The sequence below is a fragment of the Muntiacus reevesi genome, chromosome 20 (assembly GCF_963930625.1).
Source record: "Muntiacus reevesi chromosome 20, mMunRee1.1, whole genome shotgun sequence".
Lineage (NCBI taxonomy): Eukaryota > Metazoa > Chordata > Mammalia > Artiodactyla > Cervidae > Muntiacus > Muntiacus reevesi.
Window position 1 is genome coordinate 15,632,202 of NC_089268.1, and position 15,743 is coordinate 15,647,944.

The window sequence follows — 15,743 nt, forward strand, 5'->3', positions numbered from 1 at the left end:
AGCCAAGTAGAAAATGATTTTTGAACTATTCATGATGCTGTTTTCATTTGCACAAATAGCCAGGTGTTATAGTCAAAATCCTAACTGGTACACTGGAAGAATACAACTGGTAATCAAAAGGCAGCTTTATTAGGAAACCTTTGAATTTAATTTTTATTTTATATTGGAGTATAGTTGATTTACAATGTTGCATTAGTTTCAGGAGTGCAGCAAAGTGATCTAGTTGTATGTAAACAAGCATCTGTCTATTCTTTTTCAAATTCATTTTCCATATAGGTTGTTACAGAATATTGAGTGGAGTTCTCTGTGCTCTACAGTAAATCCTTGTTGACTGCCTACTTTATATATAGTAGTGTGTATGTTAATCCAGAAGACCTAATTTATTCCCTTCACCTTTCCCCTTTGTCAGCCTTAGGTTTGTTTTTTATGTCTGTGAGTCTGTTTCTCTTTATAAGTTCATTTGTGTCATTTTTTTATATTTCACAAAGAAGTGATATCACATGGTATTTGTCTTTCTCTGCCTGACTTACTTCACTTAGTATGATAATCCCTAGGTCTGTCCATGTTACTATAAATGGCATTATTTCATTCTTTTTTGTGGCTGAGTAATATTCCATTTCCTACCTATACCATATCTTCTTTATCTATTTCTCTGTCAATGGACATTTAGGTTGCTCCATGTCTTGGCTATTATAAATAGTGAAAACAGCTTTATTTTTTATCATCTGCTCATTCTTTATACTATTTAGTGGGGAAGTTTCTCCCCTGCTGAGGATGACAACTCCTCAGGTGCAGTGAACTTTTTGCTGCTTCTTGGACAATAAGAGTCTTAGGCTCACTTTCAGCCACCGACATAGTCTCAATTCTGCAAGTAGAAGGGCTAGTCTTAGATGTGAATCAGCATTCTAGATTTGATTCGGCCTTAAATCTCTTTGCTTCCTTGGTTGGAGCTGGAAGCTGCAGTGGGAAGAGCATGTGTGTGTGTTTGTGTGTGTGTGTGTGTGTGTGCGCGTGCATGAGTGTGATGATTGGCTTCTTTCTCTGTTTTCTTTCTCTTCCAGCCCCTTCTATCCCCTCCTTTCCTCTAGCTAACCATTTTCTGAACCCCCACCAGAGGGAGCATGGGGGCAGGAAGGAAAAATGGGAAAAGGCCCTGCTTGAATCAGGTAACTTAGTGAATAGGTTTCCTGCTCTCTGGGTTTAGCACATGGATAAAGAGATGACGTATATTCCTGGGGTCTTCAGATGTTCCTTGCTGGGCGCCTGTCACCACAAAACCGTGGTCACTGGCTAGGCATGTTTTTCTTTTTTCCCTCCAAGCCTGCCTAGTACCATCCCTTCTATGAGATCCTGATTCACTGGCAATACAACACATTGACTCAATGGACATGAGTTTGAGTAAACTCTGGGAGATGGTCAAGGACAGGGAAGCCTGGCGTGCTGCAGTCCATGGGGTCACAAAGAGTCAGACATGACTTAGCAACTGAACAACAACAGTACACTTAGACTTATGTTGTTGAAGTGTCCACTTTTCTCCCAGGTGCATTTTTTAGATGAGACTTACAACAGCTTCAGCCTCGTTCCTCCATGATAATCTCTGACTCATGAGCAACCCTCATGCAATCTCTCATACTAACAAATTCTTGGAGTGCCATGGGTACCAGCCCACCCTCTGGACCTGCCTAGCCCCAGTCCACCATGCCTCCCTCCCAATAGCAGAGGACATGGGTCAGACTCTCTGGATGGGTGCCAGGAGGTCACCTCCATGAGAGGGCAGTGAAGGAGAACCTCCCTGTACCCCGCCTCCCCAAACCTCCCCACCAAGGGAGGATGGCAATAGCTTGCTCCAGAGAAATCTCTTCATGAATTATTTCCTCCTTCATACCTTGTCCCCTCTTTATTTTATTTTATTCTTAAAAAATATTTGTTTATTTGGCTGTACTGGGACTTAGTTGCAGCATGTGGGATCTAGTTCCCTGACCAGGGATGGAACCCGGGTCCGCTGCATTGAAAGCATGGAGCCTTAACCACTGGACCACCAGGGAAGTCCTTCCTCCTCTGGAGAAGGACACATGTGCATTCACATCCTCTCTTCCCATTTCCTTAACCACTGGGCTACCAAGGAAGTCTCTGTCCCCTCCTTGTATCCTGATCTGGTCAACCAGATCAAGGCCTCCTCAAGGAGGCCAAGAATCATGGATCTATTTCCTTCATGCTTCCAGATTGGGATGATCCCAGATGATTGGGATCTCACCTTGGAACTTCACCTCTCATACGTTGATGGGTCTGGGTACAGCCCTCATTTTAACCCCACATAATGAGAGTTTGACATGAATAGGGCACATGACTTAGATGCCCTCTGCCCACTCACTCTGTGTTTCTGGGGTGAGTGATTTCTCTTGCTGTAACAGACTGGAAGTCCGAACCATGGGTAAGGCTGATATTTTGACTTCTGTCACATGCAAGGCCCTATTATTACAAAGTGGTACGAATTATTGTACAACTAGGGGAAACCTTGGACGTTGTCCTAGCCTAACCACGAGTTAGCTGTCATCTTCTTTATCACAGAGGGGTTGGACTCTAAGGGTGCTTTCACTTTCTCAGCCCACAGAGAGACAGGTGATGAGATCTTGTCAGGGGTGGGATCTGGAAAGGCATCTGGAGAGTCAGAACCCTAGCCTCCTAGCTGCACAGATTGGAAATCAGGGTACCAATGTGGGCAACTGGAAGGTGCCATGCCCTCTGGGAAGCTATGAGCCAGCAGTCAACAGATCCTTCTCTCAATCCCCTCACCCCAACCCCAGGCTCATCAACGAGAATGAAGTGAAACAGTGGCGAGACCAGGCAGAGAAGTTCCGGAAAGGTGAGGGGCTCTGCCTAAACCCACCACCTGCTCCCCACCCTCCCCTGCCCAGCCCAGGATCACCCCCTCTCCTACTTCTTCTTTATTTATTTATTTATTTTTTAGTTTTAAATGTACCATCTTGTTTCTTTCTAAAACAATTTTTTTTGGCCACATCACGGGGCATGTAGGATCTTAGTTCCCAGACCAGGGATTGAACTTTCGATCCCTGCAGTGGAAGGGTGGAGTCTCAACCACGGAACCACCAGGGAAGTCCTTACCCTTTAGGAGAAGAAGTCACACACATTCACGTCCTTTCTTCCCATCTCACCTCCTATCCCACTTCTACCCCCAGAACATGCAGAGCTGGTGAGCAGGCTGGAGAGGAAGGAGCGGGAATGTGAGACCAAGACGCTGGAGAAGGAAGAGATGATGCGGACGTTGAACAAGATGAAGGACAAGCTGGCCCGGGAGTCCCAGGAGCTGCGCCAGGCTCGGGGACAAGTGGCCGAGCTGGTGGCCCAACTCAGTGAAATCTCGGTGCGTGGCCTCTCCTCTCCTTTTGCAGAGTTGAGCCGGGACCTTCAGGTCAGGCAGGGAAAAGTGGGTGTGGGAGGGACCAAGGACCCCGGGATGAAGGTGGGGAGAGAGAGGATCTCAGACCAGGGTAGAGGGCACCCTTGTCTGCAAGGTTGGCGCCTTTGTGTTAGATGAAAACCATGCTCCTTCCTCCGGGGCAGGAGGAAGTACACCTTGGAAAGCAGAGGGCCCTGGGTGTTGGGTCCCCTCCCCCTCGCAGCTGGATGGCCTTGTGCAGACCCATCTGTATCAGTCCTGCTGTTGCCGGCAATGATTGACTTTGTCCACTGTGTGTTTGACTTGTGGGTGCGCCTGAGTGTTGGGTGTTCAGGCTACCAGGCGAGAAAACAGGGCTCAGTCTGTGTGGGAGGTGAGAGCAGACTTTGGGGTCTAGTCTAGAGGGAGAATAAGAGTAAGGGAAGGCATAGTGATTGGGGATTTGAAAGGTATCTTCATTGATGGCTTTGTCTGCCTGATGTCTATGTTTCCCCCACAGACAGGACCTGTATCTTCCCCACCTCCCCCTGGGGGCCCACTTACCTTGTCTTCCTCGTTGACAACCAACGACCTGCCTCCACCCCCGCCCCCTCTTCCGTTCGCCTGCTGCCCCCCACCGCCACCGCCTCCTCTGCCCCCCGGGGGGCCTCCGACTCCCCCGGGTGCCCCGCCTTGCTTCACCATGGGGATGCCCCTCCCCCCAGACCCCTTCCCCAGCAGTGACGTCCCGCTCAGGAAGAAGTGTGTCCCGCAGCCCTCACACCCACTGAAGTCCTTCAACTGGGTCAAGCTGAATGAGGTGAGTAACAAGGAGGAGGTCTGTCTGTGGATCCTGTCCACAGGTCGGGGCAGCCAGCCCCGTAAATCCGCAGGCTGCTGTTTGCAGATCTCCGTGGCAAATGCTTTCTTTGGTAGGGGTAACGGTAGACACAGTGGATGCAGAAGAAGGGGCTGCAGATGACAGGCTGGCTGTTGGGAAGAGCACAGGGAGGAGATGGTTTGGCATGTGGTGATGCTCACATTGGCAGAGCCACCTACAAATGGAATATGAGTGTGCTGAGAGTTCATGGAGTAATGTAGGACCAGTCAAGTATGCTTTCTAGACAAAGGCTTGGTTAGGATATTAAGGATAGGGTTGATTTGAGGAAAAGGGTGGAACACATAGGTGAAGATCTTTGGCCAAGGTCTAGAGATGATCAAGACCTGTATGTACAAAGGACTGAAATGATGTGGCTATGACAGGGTAATAGGAAAAGGACAATGAAGAGTTTGATGTCAAGGTACAGCCACTTTGACATCCTCTTAGGGGAAGTTGCATGCACTAACCACTTCTCTAGACTGCTCAGCAGTGAGAGGTCCTCATGAATATTATCCACTAAGAACCTCTCATCCCAGGCTGACATGTGGGACTTGATTTCTCTCTTGGATTCTCATGAGTGTAGAGATGCCCTGGATCACATTGGACCTCCAATAATTGAAGGCCAGTCCCAGCCTGGTCCGAGCCCTGCTCTGGCTCTGTGCTGTGTCCTCTTGCAAGGACCAGTGGCTTCATCCTTGAGGTAAATGTTGAGTTAGCCCAAGAGTTTGTTTGGGTTTTTCCATATCAACATGGAAAAAACCCAAACAAACTTTTTTGCCAACCTAATAGATACAGTAGCTTTCCCTGGTGGCTCAGATGATAAAGAATCTGCCTGCAATGCAGGAGACCCAGGTTTGATCCCTGGGTTGGGAAGAAACCCCGGAGAGGGGAATGGCTACCCACTCTAGTATTCTTGCCTGGAGAATTACATGGATAGAGAAGCATGGTGGGCTACAGTCCATGGGTCGCAAAGAGTTGGACACGACTTAGCAACTTTCACTTCAGTGATCAAGGGAACTGGCCTTATTTAGCCCAGCCCATTCACACTGCAAAAACAGTTTGGAACTGGGACCAATGGAAGCCCCAGAGGCGCACCACCTTGTTGTATGGGCCAGGGGCTAATTCTTGGGGAAGTCATTACTATACAACTCTGAGCTTAAATTAGCTCAATGGAGACTTAAGTGGGAAGAGACACGGATTGCTAAGTAGATGGTCAGCTGTTGCCAGGTGCCTTCTCCTGGTGGTAGACCAGCCAGCCCATCCATCTGAGCTATGCTTTATGTAAAGTTTGCTGTCATGGTGGGGAGGGGGCTGTGATGATAACAAAAGGTGAGACATAATATTGCCCTGAAAGAGCTTTGGATCTGGCAAACTAGGAAATATGTCCAAGGAACTACCTTGAGGTCCTAGGGATAGGTTGAAGGAATGGTTCTAACTTCTAATCAAATCAGGTTTGGCTCAAACTGACTGTGTGGTCTGCAGAAATCATTCATTTTATACCTGTTTGCTCATCTGCAAGATGATCTCTTGATTCCTTTTACCTCTGGTTTTGTCATCTAAGTGGAGAGGAAGACAAAGTATGAATATAGCCCATCCATCACTTCCTGGAGTTCTGATAACATCTTCACTCTGCGTTATTCAAATTGTAGAGCCACCTGCTAGCCGCACTTTGAAGCAATATCGTTAAAGTTTGTGACAGCTGCATCGCACACTTGTGCCCTGTAGTTGCTTCTCTGTGGTCTTGAGACCAGCCAGAAAGACCAGCTGCATATGAGCAGGCAAATGGTTCTGCAGAATCGAAGGCTGTAGGCTGTGTAGAAATGTTCGTTGTTCATGATCAGAAGTGGTATTTTTAAGTTGCTATTAAAAAGAGAATTTTGCTTTTGCCTCCCATGCTTGCAACTTAAAATTTACGGTTTCGATCATGTAATGAAGGATTGATTAGGCATCTCCACAATTAAGGAAGACAGATAAGGCATCTAATATTTTTGTGGTGTTTTCATCTTAAAGAACTTTGTGCTTAGGATTTTCTCTGGGGTCTAGCAATAATAAAGTCTATATCAATTCCTCAGGGACCCAGAGATGGCCAGAGTCTCGTTCCTAGACTGGGAAGTCCAGATTTGATGGAACACGTGTTGAGGAGCTTTTGTAGGGTGTGGGGAGTGGGGGGCTTTGAGTCATATTTGTCATCCCAGCCCCAAGCTTCTAATTGCTTGACTAAATTCAGGTCATCTCATCATGTGGGCTTTGGTTTCCCAATCTGTAACATGGGGGTGATTATGATAACCAGATCAAAAGGTTGTTGTGACGATTGATTTAATACATGCAAAGCGACCGACACATAGAAAGCCTTTAAAATAAGAATAGCAGATGAGTTACCATGAGTTCGACCACCACGTGTGCCATAAATGTGCTCCCTCACTTCATCCTCACTGCAGCTCAATCAGGTAACGTGAGTGAGACTCAGTTTCCTTTCGTGGGACGAAGGAAGAGAGGAGAACCCCTCTGCTTGCCAACCGCCCCACTTAGAGGCTGTGTGACCCCAGATGCTCGAGGGAAACATACTGAAATGTGTTCTTGAGCAAGATTCCCTGGCTTGTAAGGGGTGTCCCTAGAGGGGCAGAAGTTTCAGGGATCTGGACTGGAAATGGTGAGGTCTTGGCTGGAGCGTTGTGATTAAATTTGAGAGTGGTTGTGTGACGGGGACACATTGGGTGGCATGGTGGCATTTAGGATGTGGAAGATGTTAGGAAGAAATGTACGAGTCTCTGGCCCCAGACCTCAACTCCACCTTCACAGAGTCCCAGGTTCTCCGGGTGACCATGGGGCAGGGGGAGTGTTTGAGAAGCAGTGAGGGGGAGCTGGGTCCTCAGCCTGTTGATGCATGGAAATTTTTCTCCATGTTGACCCGCCCTCCCTGCCTTTCCCAGTCCAGGTCTCCTTCCCGTCTCCTCTCTGCCTCCCACGTACCCTTGTCCGGGAGCCTGGCTCCTCTCCCCCATCCCTTACCCCACACGTGCTCCTGTACACACACATGCCCACCCACACACACACACAGAGTGGTTGTTCCTGCCATGAAAAGAATGTGTCTGTGTTGGGTTTGGCCAGTTGCCTGCATCCCTTGCTGCTCCGAGCTTCCCAGCCCGGCATTCCACGAGAGGGTCCCTGGCCTTAGGAAGGCCGCAGGAATGTCCCCACTTCCCCCCTCCCGCTCTGGCCTTGCCTCCCCTTTGCAGAGTTTAAGAAAATAAGAGTGAGTGAAAGGTATGTTTCTCTCTCCGAGCCTTGCTGAGGGGTGATGGAGACAGGAGGAGGCAGTGGTGTTAGGAAGGTTCCCGGCTGCTCTCTCAGGCAGAGAGGTGAGGGAGGTCCAATTTTAAAGGACAGCAAAGCTCGGGGTGAGGTGAGGGGTCCTGGGCGGGGGCCTCTTGTCTCAGCTTCTAGGCCATTATTGGGATGTTGCAAGACCACTAAGGCATTCCTGGCATGGGTACCAGATCTTGTCCAGATCCCCGGAGTGGGGTTCAGGGCAAGGATCCTACCCAGAGGTGGACGTTGCCTCAGTTAAGAGAAGACCTTGGAATGTAACCCTGGGTCCATTCCAGTCTCGAGGGATGAGCCGGCCTCTGACCATCAGGAACTCATGGCAGAGTCTTACTGGCCGGAGCAGTCACTAACGGAGCCAGGGTGGCCTGGCCTCTGCCGTTTGGCTGCTTTCTGGGAATCTGGGCAAGTGGGAGGAAGACCCCTGGGAGAGAAGACGACCGTCTCAGACACAGGAAATGCAGGCAGCCCTGGGGACTTGCGGATCCCCGAGTATGTGGGGGCACTCTTCCTGCCATCACTGCAGCCACCCCGACCTTGTGGGGGGATGTCTGCTGAGAACACTGGCTTGGTTTTTTTCTGGAAGGAGTTTCATACCCCTCTTTCATGCTTGCCCACCCATCGCTCCAGCGCTACTGTTGATTTCTGGGGTGCACTGACATATGGCCCCAGGTGGAAAGGAGGTGGTCTCTCGTCTCTCCCTTGGAGCGGGGTATTGAAGGGGGCGCGGGGAGGCATCACCCCCCTTCTGAAGGCCTAGGAGCCTGGCTGCCAGCGTCTATGCGCCTGGAGGACAGGGGGCTGGGGGGCACCAGCATCTCCATCACGAAGGAGCCGAGTCAGCCACAGTCTCCTCCTTCCCCTTGAATCTTAGGAACGTGTCCCTGGCACCATATGGAACGAGATTGATGACATGCAGGTGTTTCGGATTCTAGACCTCGAGGACTTTGAAAAAATGTTTTCAGCTTATCAGAGGCATCAGGTAAGACCCTGCCCGCTCTGGTATCTTGAGTCTTGACCTTGAGTCTTGACTTGACGCCACCCCTGAACTCGACCCTCAGCCCCTCCTTGCCTTTCTTCCTGCCTCCCACATACACTGATTGATTTTATTCTTTATCAGGTACCATGTTCTTTCTGGGACATGAATTGGGGGGAGGGGCGGTGTGCACAGGGAAACATCCCACTGTGTTAGTTTGTATTTGCCCATCACGGGATGACATAATATGTTGTCCGTTTCTCTCCTTGGTCTTAGAGTCTTGGAGGTGGAGTAGCAGGGTCCGGCCACTGCGGACCTTGTTCTTTTTCTGGCCTGGGACCTAGGAATTATACCTACAAGGCATGATCACTTTTCCACCACTCTTTCCACTCTGCTCTCATATCCTGACACTCCCATGAGTGGAGCAGAGGATGCTAACGTGTCAAGGACGTTGGCGCTGCTCCAGGTCACATTGAGGGGTTGAAGCTGGGCGGCGGGGAAGGCCAGGAGAGGCCCTGGGCTTTGCTCTGTGGATGCTGTGCAGAGGTGGGCCAGCAAGCCTGCTCTTCCCGAGGCAGGACAGGGCGTGGGGTGGATAACAGGATGCAGGGCCAACCCGAGGTGGTGACTGCCGGGATGACCACAAATGCCGATTCTTCGATCTCACCCTCCCATGAGTACGAGGGCCCAGGAGTCTGCACAGCAGAGTTGGGGCCTTCCTCGGAGGTCCAGTGTGGGAAGAGGCCTCAGAGCCTCTGCTTTTGCTCTGGCCCTCCGCCCAGGGTTTGTTTATTCTCCGGGCTGTGCTGTTTTCTTCCGTGTTTTCTCCGCTGAGTCCAGGGTTCCAAACCTGAGGACTTCCCCCAGTGCCCGTGAGAAGGCTCTGTGCCCTCCTGGGTCTGCGTGTCTCGGCCGATCTCCCTACTGCTTTCTGCCAAGCCCGGAGCTGTGGGTGACCCCCTCCTGAGGGCAGACAGGGCCACGGGCACTGTGACAGCTCCCAGGGGGACTAGCCAAAGGGCTGTGGTGGGGGTGGGGCTCTGGCCTGCCTTAGGGTTCTAGAAAAACCCGATGGGTGTTTGTTTAGCTTAAATGTAGGTGCTCAGGGTGTCTGATTCTGTATCCTTAATTCCAGGAAGCAGTTTTAGCCCCATGGGCATGTCTGACTGGCATGGCCCGAGCAGCCACTGTGGCCTGGCTGGAGCCAGAAGGGGTTCTTCAGGGCATTTGCTGCTCTTGTGATCAGTGCTCCAGAGTAGGCACCAGGGAGGGATGCAGAGGGTGTGTGGGGGGTGGCAGAGGATCAGGCCTGGCCTCCCCCTGATTTTGAGAGTCTTCCTCCAGGCCAGGGTTCCAGCCTTGCCTGCCCAGTCTCCAAGGTCCTGGGGTAGGACCAGGGTAGGGTCCAGTAAGGTAGGCGAGACTCGGGGGTGTAGGACAAGCAGGGCCTGCCCCCACCCTACCCCCAGTTTGGGGGTGGGGAAGAGTTAAGATGGACAGCACCCTGCTCTTTCTCCCTGTGTCTCTCTGAGCCCACTCAGTCTATCACCCTGTTTCAGAGTTGGGCTCACCCAGAGGACTGTCAACTCTGCAGGTCACCCGGTCTCTGGGGGATTGAATTCTCACAGCAGATCTGGAGAGATCCCAGAGGCTGCATTGCCTCGGTGGCCTCCTCTTTCTGTCTTGGGGTCCTGGGCACATAGGGCAGGGACCGTCCTGTGCCTTCTACCGGTCCTGAGTTAGTGACTTCAACCCCACCTGGGTCAGGAAGGGAGCGCCAGCTGTGGGCTCTGTCCCCTCCGCTTCCTTGGAAATCAAGAGACAGACCGGGGGCAGAGGACAAGGGACAAAGTTCAGGGACACCTGCTTTCCTCTGTCTCAATGAATGCAACTTCCACGTGCTTCCAGCTCAGGTTCAGCTGTGGTTGTGTCTTTTCCCCTGTTTTGGAAGAGTGAAGTCATGCAGTGTTACTGGGATGCTCTATGTAGGAGAGGGAAGAAGTGCAGTCAAAGCCTGGGATGGGGCAGCTTGGGGGCCTGGTCCGACCAGGAAGTGGTGGTCTCCCTGGGCGCAGGGCACACAGATGAGGCTGCCTGTCCTCCGCTTGGTCTGGCTTCTCTGTGAGTGCATGTCTGCTGGAAGTAGCTCCTGTTCGGTGCCACATACAGTCTCCATGGGGGTCTCCCTTCGGGTGAGGCAGACAGAACAGATGCTAAGGGGTCCCCATACCTTTCCTGCTACTCTTGGGTCCACAAACCTCTTGGCTAACGTTGTGCATGTTTGATTCTCTATTGGCTGTGGCTGCTACCTGCCTAGGAGCTGATAACTAATCCTTCTCAGCAGGTGAGTCACTCTTAGGGCTCTGGACACTATAACTCTTAACCACTGTCCTGGGCTGCTGCCCTGTACTGGGCTCAAAAGAGGGGGCTTGTCATTCTACCTTCTCCCTTATTACTCATCTTAACAGTGTGGCATCAGGTTGGGTCCCCAAAGAAAAAGCAGAAATGTAGGGAGAGGAGCTAATGCAAACAGACCCCTACCACAAGGGAGGTAAACGTCTACAGGAGTGAGGAGGAAGCTTCTAGGTCTATTTTCTTACCCACAAGGCCCAAGGCAAGGCCGTCCTGTAAGACTGCACAGGTTGGGCACTGCACAATTCCAGGGGCACAGTTCACAAAGGTAGTGATGTGAGTGGCAGCCCCTGGAGCATATGCATGGAACGATCTCCCAGTGGAGGAACCAACCTCCTGTCTACCTCATCAGGGGCCAAGAGAAGGCAAGAGGGGGATCTTTGATTTCTTGGGAATTGCCTGCTAGAACCCCAGAGGAGAGAACTTTGCAGGGAATTGTGCCTCAGTTTCCCCACCTCTGAACTTGTGGATGCTCTCCCCCCTGGGCACCTTGGGCGGCACCTAAAGTCCTCAAGGGTCCAGGAACCGTGGCCCTCTGGGGACTTGGAGCCCGCTTCTCACCATAAGATTGGGGAGGCTCACTGGGCAGGGTGGGGGGAGTGGGGGTTGATTGTCTGGGACGTGACATGGATCAAATCCCACTGCCCACAACCATAGGGATCAGTCACTCCCTGTCTAGACTGCCCAGGGAGGGCAGTGTTTGAAAAGGGGGCTTCTCATTGTCCCCAACCCCTCTAGCCCAGACTGAAGTCCCAGAGCGTCCTATTTAGAGTCAGATATTAACCACTCTCCTCTCTCCTCAGTCTTTCTCTTTCCCTTTCTTTTTTCCACTTACACCAGGAGCATTCCCTGGTTGGCACGGGGGCGGCTTGTGGGCTGGGGTGAGGGGTGGGGGGTGGGCAGGAAGAGGACTGGGGGAAACACACACCTCACTCTTTCTGCTCGGCTTGTCGGTTGCAGAAAGAGCTGGGCTCCACCGAGGACATCTACCTGGCCTCACGCAAGGTCAAAGAGCTGTCCGTCATTGATGGCCGACGGGCACAGAACTGCATCATCCTTCTCTCCAAGTAGGTGCCCACCCTGGCTCTGCGGCCCCTGCTTAAGGCTGTGGGTGGGAGGGATGCGCCCCCAGAAAGAGGAGGCCTGGGCTGGGGCTAGAGAGGAAGATGAGGGAGCTGAGTGCCTGGGGAGAGAGGGGCGCCTGGCAGAGGGATGGGGCAGTAGTGACCTCTGGGCTCCCCCCATCTCCCAGCTATCCCCTGGGAATGGCAGGGGACCCCTGATCCAAGCATCCTCTCCCGGGAGCCCTCGTGGAGCAGCAGTGCAGGTTCTGCAGACGGGAAACTGCCCCAGTCATGAAGCCCCTGACCTGCCTGGTCAGCGTCTGGCAGTGGCATTGCTCTAAGCCCGCGGAGGGCCCGGCTTGGCTTAGGCCGCAGAGCAGCATGATGTCAGCCCCCAAGCATTTCCCGCGGCTGCAGAACAAACAGGGCAGTATCTGGGCTAACAGCCTAGCTTCTGTGCGGGGGCCTCCCGCCTGAGCTGGGGTCAGAGGGCACCACCTCCCCTACTATTCTTAGCGCTGCCCTAGGACATCCACCCCCTCTTTCCTCCCACAGGGCCCCAGGGCTCGCTGCCTCCCCCTTGATGGCAAGGGAGACTTCTGCTTCCCCAAGGCTCCCAATGGGTGTGCATCCGGAGGGACTGTGTGCATGTGTGCGTGTGTGTGTGCATGCAGTGTGTGCAGGGGCTTGCTCCTCCCTCTCCTAGTGTTGGAACAGTTCTGTGGGAGCCGAGGGGCTGCTGGAAGACTGGGAGCTGTTCTGTCTTGAAGGAAGCAGGAGCCTGCCCCCTTTAATGGCCTGCCCATATTCCCATCCTCCCGTGGAGATGATGTGGGCATGAGAAGAAGGATCGGAACTCTCTGCCCTGTCTCAGTCTACACTGAAGATAGCCCTCTTCCTCCCAAACGTCCCCATCAGTGAGGATAGAGACTTAAGCAAGAGACCAGAGTACTCACGTCTCTGTTTAGGGACTAAAATATCTCAGGCTCGAGTTATAGAGGGAAGCATGTGAGTTTAGTCTGGAAGGTTTTACCAAGCAGGGAGTGCTATCAAAGGTAAAGGAGAGAGAGAAGGCCCCAGCTCTGGCTTCAGAAGGAGGAGGCCTGGGGTCTGACCTGGGCAGAGGGGCCAGGCCAGGCTGCTCAAGATGGGGTTTTGCCGTAGGTTGAAGCTGTCCAACGAGGAAATCCGGCAGGCCGTCTTGAGGATGGATGAGCAGGAGGACCTCGCTAAGGACATGCTGGAGCAGGTGAGGCCCCTGATGCTCGGGGGCAACCGTGCCCCCTCCCGACAGCCCCTGAGAGGCTGAGACTCAGGTCAAGGAGAAATCAGGCTGGAGGAGCAAGGCAGAGGTTTATAGAAACGTCCCTGGATCAACCTCTCTGAGAGGAGAACCAGAACAGACTACATCTTTTCAGGGGCTTGAGGCCCCTAGAAAGGAAACACGAGGAGTGATTCCCCCATGAGTCTCAAAGCAAAGACAGTGACTGCAGCCACGTGCTGCTGAGACCTTCCCTGATGACTCAGCAGGTTAAGAATCCGCCTGTGGTGTAGGAGATACAGGAGACACGGGTTCGCATCTCTTCCTCATCAGTCTGTTGTGTCCTTCAAGAGAAACCAAGAAAATGCTGAACAAAGCCACAATTAGTCGGACATTAAAATTAAGAACCCTGTTGATCAAAAGGCACTATTACCAGAGTGAAATGGCAAGCCAAGCTTTAGATCTTTGCTTTATGTGTAGATCACAAAGATCTCATATTCAGAACAAAGGACTTTACAAATCAGTGAGAAAATGACAGACAACCTCAAAATGAGCAAAAGATTCAAATAGGTACTTCATGAAAGAGAATCTCCACATGGTTCAATACTATCACTCATCAGAGAAATACGGTAAAAGATGTTCAATACTATTGGTCATCAGAGAAATACAGTAAATCACAGTGAGGGAGAACCAACCACCCACTTAAACAGCTAAAACTGAAAAGGCCAACAATGCCAGGTGTTGGCAAGGATGTGAAGCAACTGGAACTCTCATTTGGTAAAACCATTTAGCAGTACACACACCTATTCTGTTTCCCAGCAATCCCACTGGGTACAAATACTGACTATAGGAATATTTATAACTATTCATAAAACCCTCAAACTGTGAACAGACTAACTGTCCATCAATAGGGAAGTGAGTAGATTGTGATGTATTCCCACAATAGAATAGTGCTCAGCGATGAATGGACTTTCCTGGAGGCTCAGATGGTAAAGAATCTGCCAGCAATGCAGAAGTCCTGGATTCAATCCCTTGGTCAGGAAGATCCCCTGTAGAAGGGAATGCAACCGCTCCAGCATTCTTGCCTGGGAAATCCCATGGACAGAGGAGCCTGGTGGGCTACAGTCCACCGGCTCAACAAAGAGTCAAACACAACTGAGCAACTAACACCTTCACTTTTCAGTTTCATCAATGAATAAAAAATGAATCACTAATACCTAAAGGTGAATGAATCTCAGACATGCTGTTAAGTGAAAGAAACCAGACCCCAGAGAGAGCACACAGCATCATTTGTTCAAGAATAAGTTCAAGAATAGCCAAGTTTGGGACTTCCCTGGTGGTCTGGTGGTTAAGACTCAGCACTTCCATTGCAGGGAGACACAGGTTCAATCCCTGATCAGGGAACTAAGATCCCACATGCTGTGTGGCATGGCCAAAAAAAAAAAAAAAAAAAAAATAGCTAAATTTGATCTAAGGTGATAGAATTCAGTTGAGAGGCTATACTGGAGGAAGAGGTGGCTTTGCTTATTAAAGTAGCACAAGGGAACTTGTGATGAAAATCTTCTGTATCTTAATCTGGATGGTTCAATTAGTGGATTTGTTGTTGTTCTGTCACTAAGTCGTGTCTGACTCTTTGCAACCCCATGGACTGCAACACGCCAGTCTTCCTTGCCCTTCACTATCTCCTGGAGTTTGTTCAAACTCATGTCCATTGAGTCAGTGATGCCATCCAACCATCTCATCCTCTGTTGCCCCCTCTCCTTCTGCCTTCAATCTTACCCAGCATCAGGGTCTTTTCCAATGAATCTACTCTTCACATAGGTGGCCAAGTATAGAGCTACAGCATCAGTCCTTCCAATGAATATTCAGGGTTGATTTCCTTTAAGATTGACTGATTTGATCTCCTTGCTGTCCATGGGACTCTCAAGATAATTTTGTCAAAATTCATTGAGTTGTACATTTTAAATGGATGCATTTTATTTTATGTAAATTATACCTCAATAAATTGATGGAGAAGACTCTTGAGAGTCCCTTGGACTGCAAGAAGATTTAACCAGTCCATCCTAAAGGAAATCAGTCCTGAATATTCATTGGAAGGACTGATGCTGAAGCTGAAACTCCAATACTTTGGCCACCTGATGTGAAGAACTGACTCATTTGAAAAGACCCTGATGCTGGGAAAGATTGAAGGTGGGAGGAGTAGGGGATGACAGAGGATGAGATGGTTGGATGGCATCATCGACTCAATGGACATGAATTTGAGTAAACTTCAGGAGTTGGTGAAGGACAGGGAGGCCTGGCGTGCTACAGTCCATGGAGTCACAAAGAGTTGGACACGATTGAGCAACTGAACTGAACTGAAATTGATGGTAAATAATCTGCCTGCAATGCAGGAGACCTGGGTTTGATCCCTGCGTTGGGAAGATCCG

At 50.9% G+C, this 15,743-nt stretch overlaps 1 protein-coding gene across 4 annotated transcripts in view; it reads left to right on the top strand.

Annotated features, from left to right (window-relative positions):
* Positions 1-15,743, top strand: part of DAAM2 (dishevelled associated activator of morphogenesis 2) — a 126,540-nt gene that overhangs the window by 99,361 nt on the left and 11,436 nt on the right. For all 4 annotated transcript variants that reach the window (XM_065913234.1, XM_065913237.1, XM_065913236.1 and 1 more), the window contains exons 12-17: positions 2,805-2,863; positions 3,198-3,382; positions 3,918-4,217; positions 8,476-8,583; positions 11,950-12,056; positions 13,218-13,302. In XM_065913234.1, coding sequence (XP_065769306.1) covers positions 2,805-2,863; positions 3,198-3,382; positions 3,918-4,217; positions 8,476-8,583; positions 11,950-12,056; positions 13,218-13,302 — 844 coding nt within the window. The remainder of the gene's footprint in view (positions 1-2,804; positions 2,864-3,197; positions 3,383-3,917; positions 4,218-8,475; positions 8,584-11,949; positions 12,057-13,217; positions 13,303-15,743) is intronic.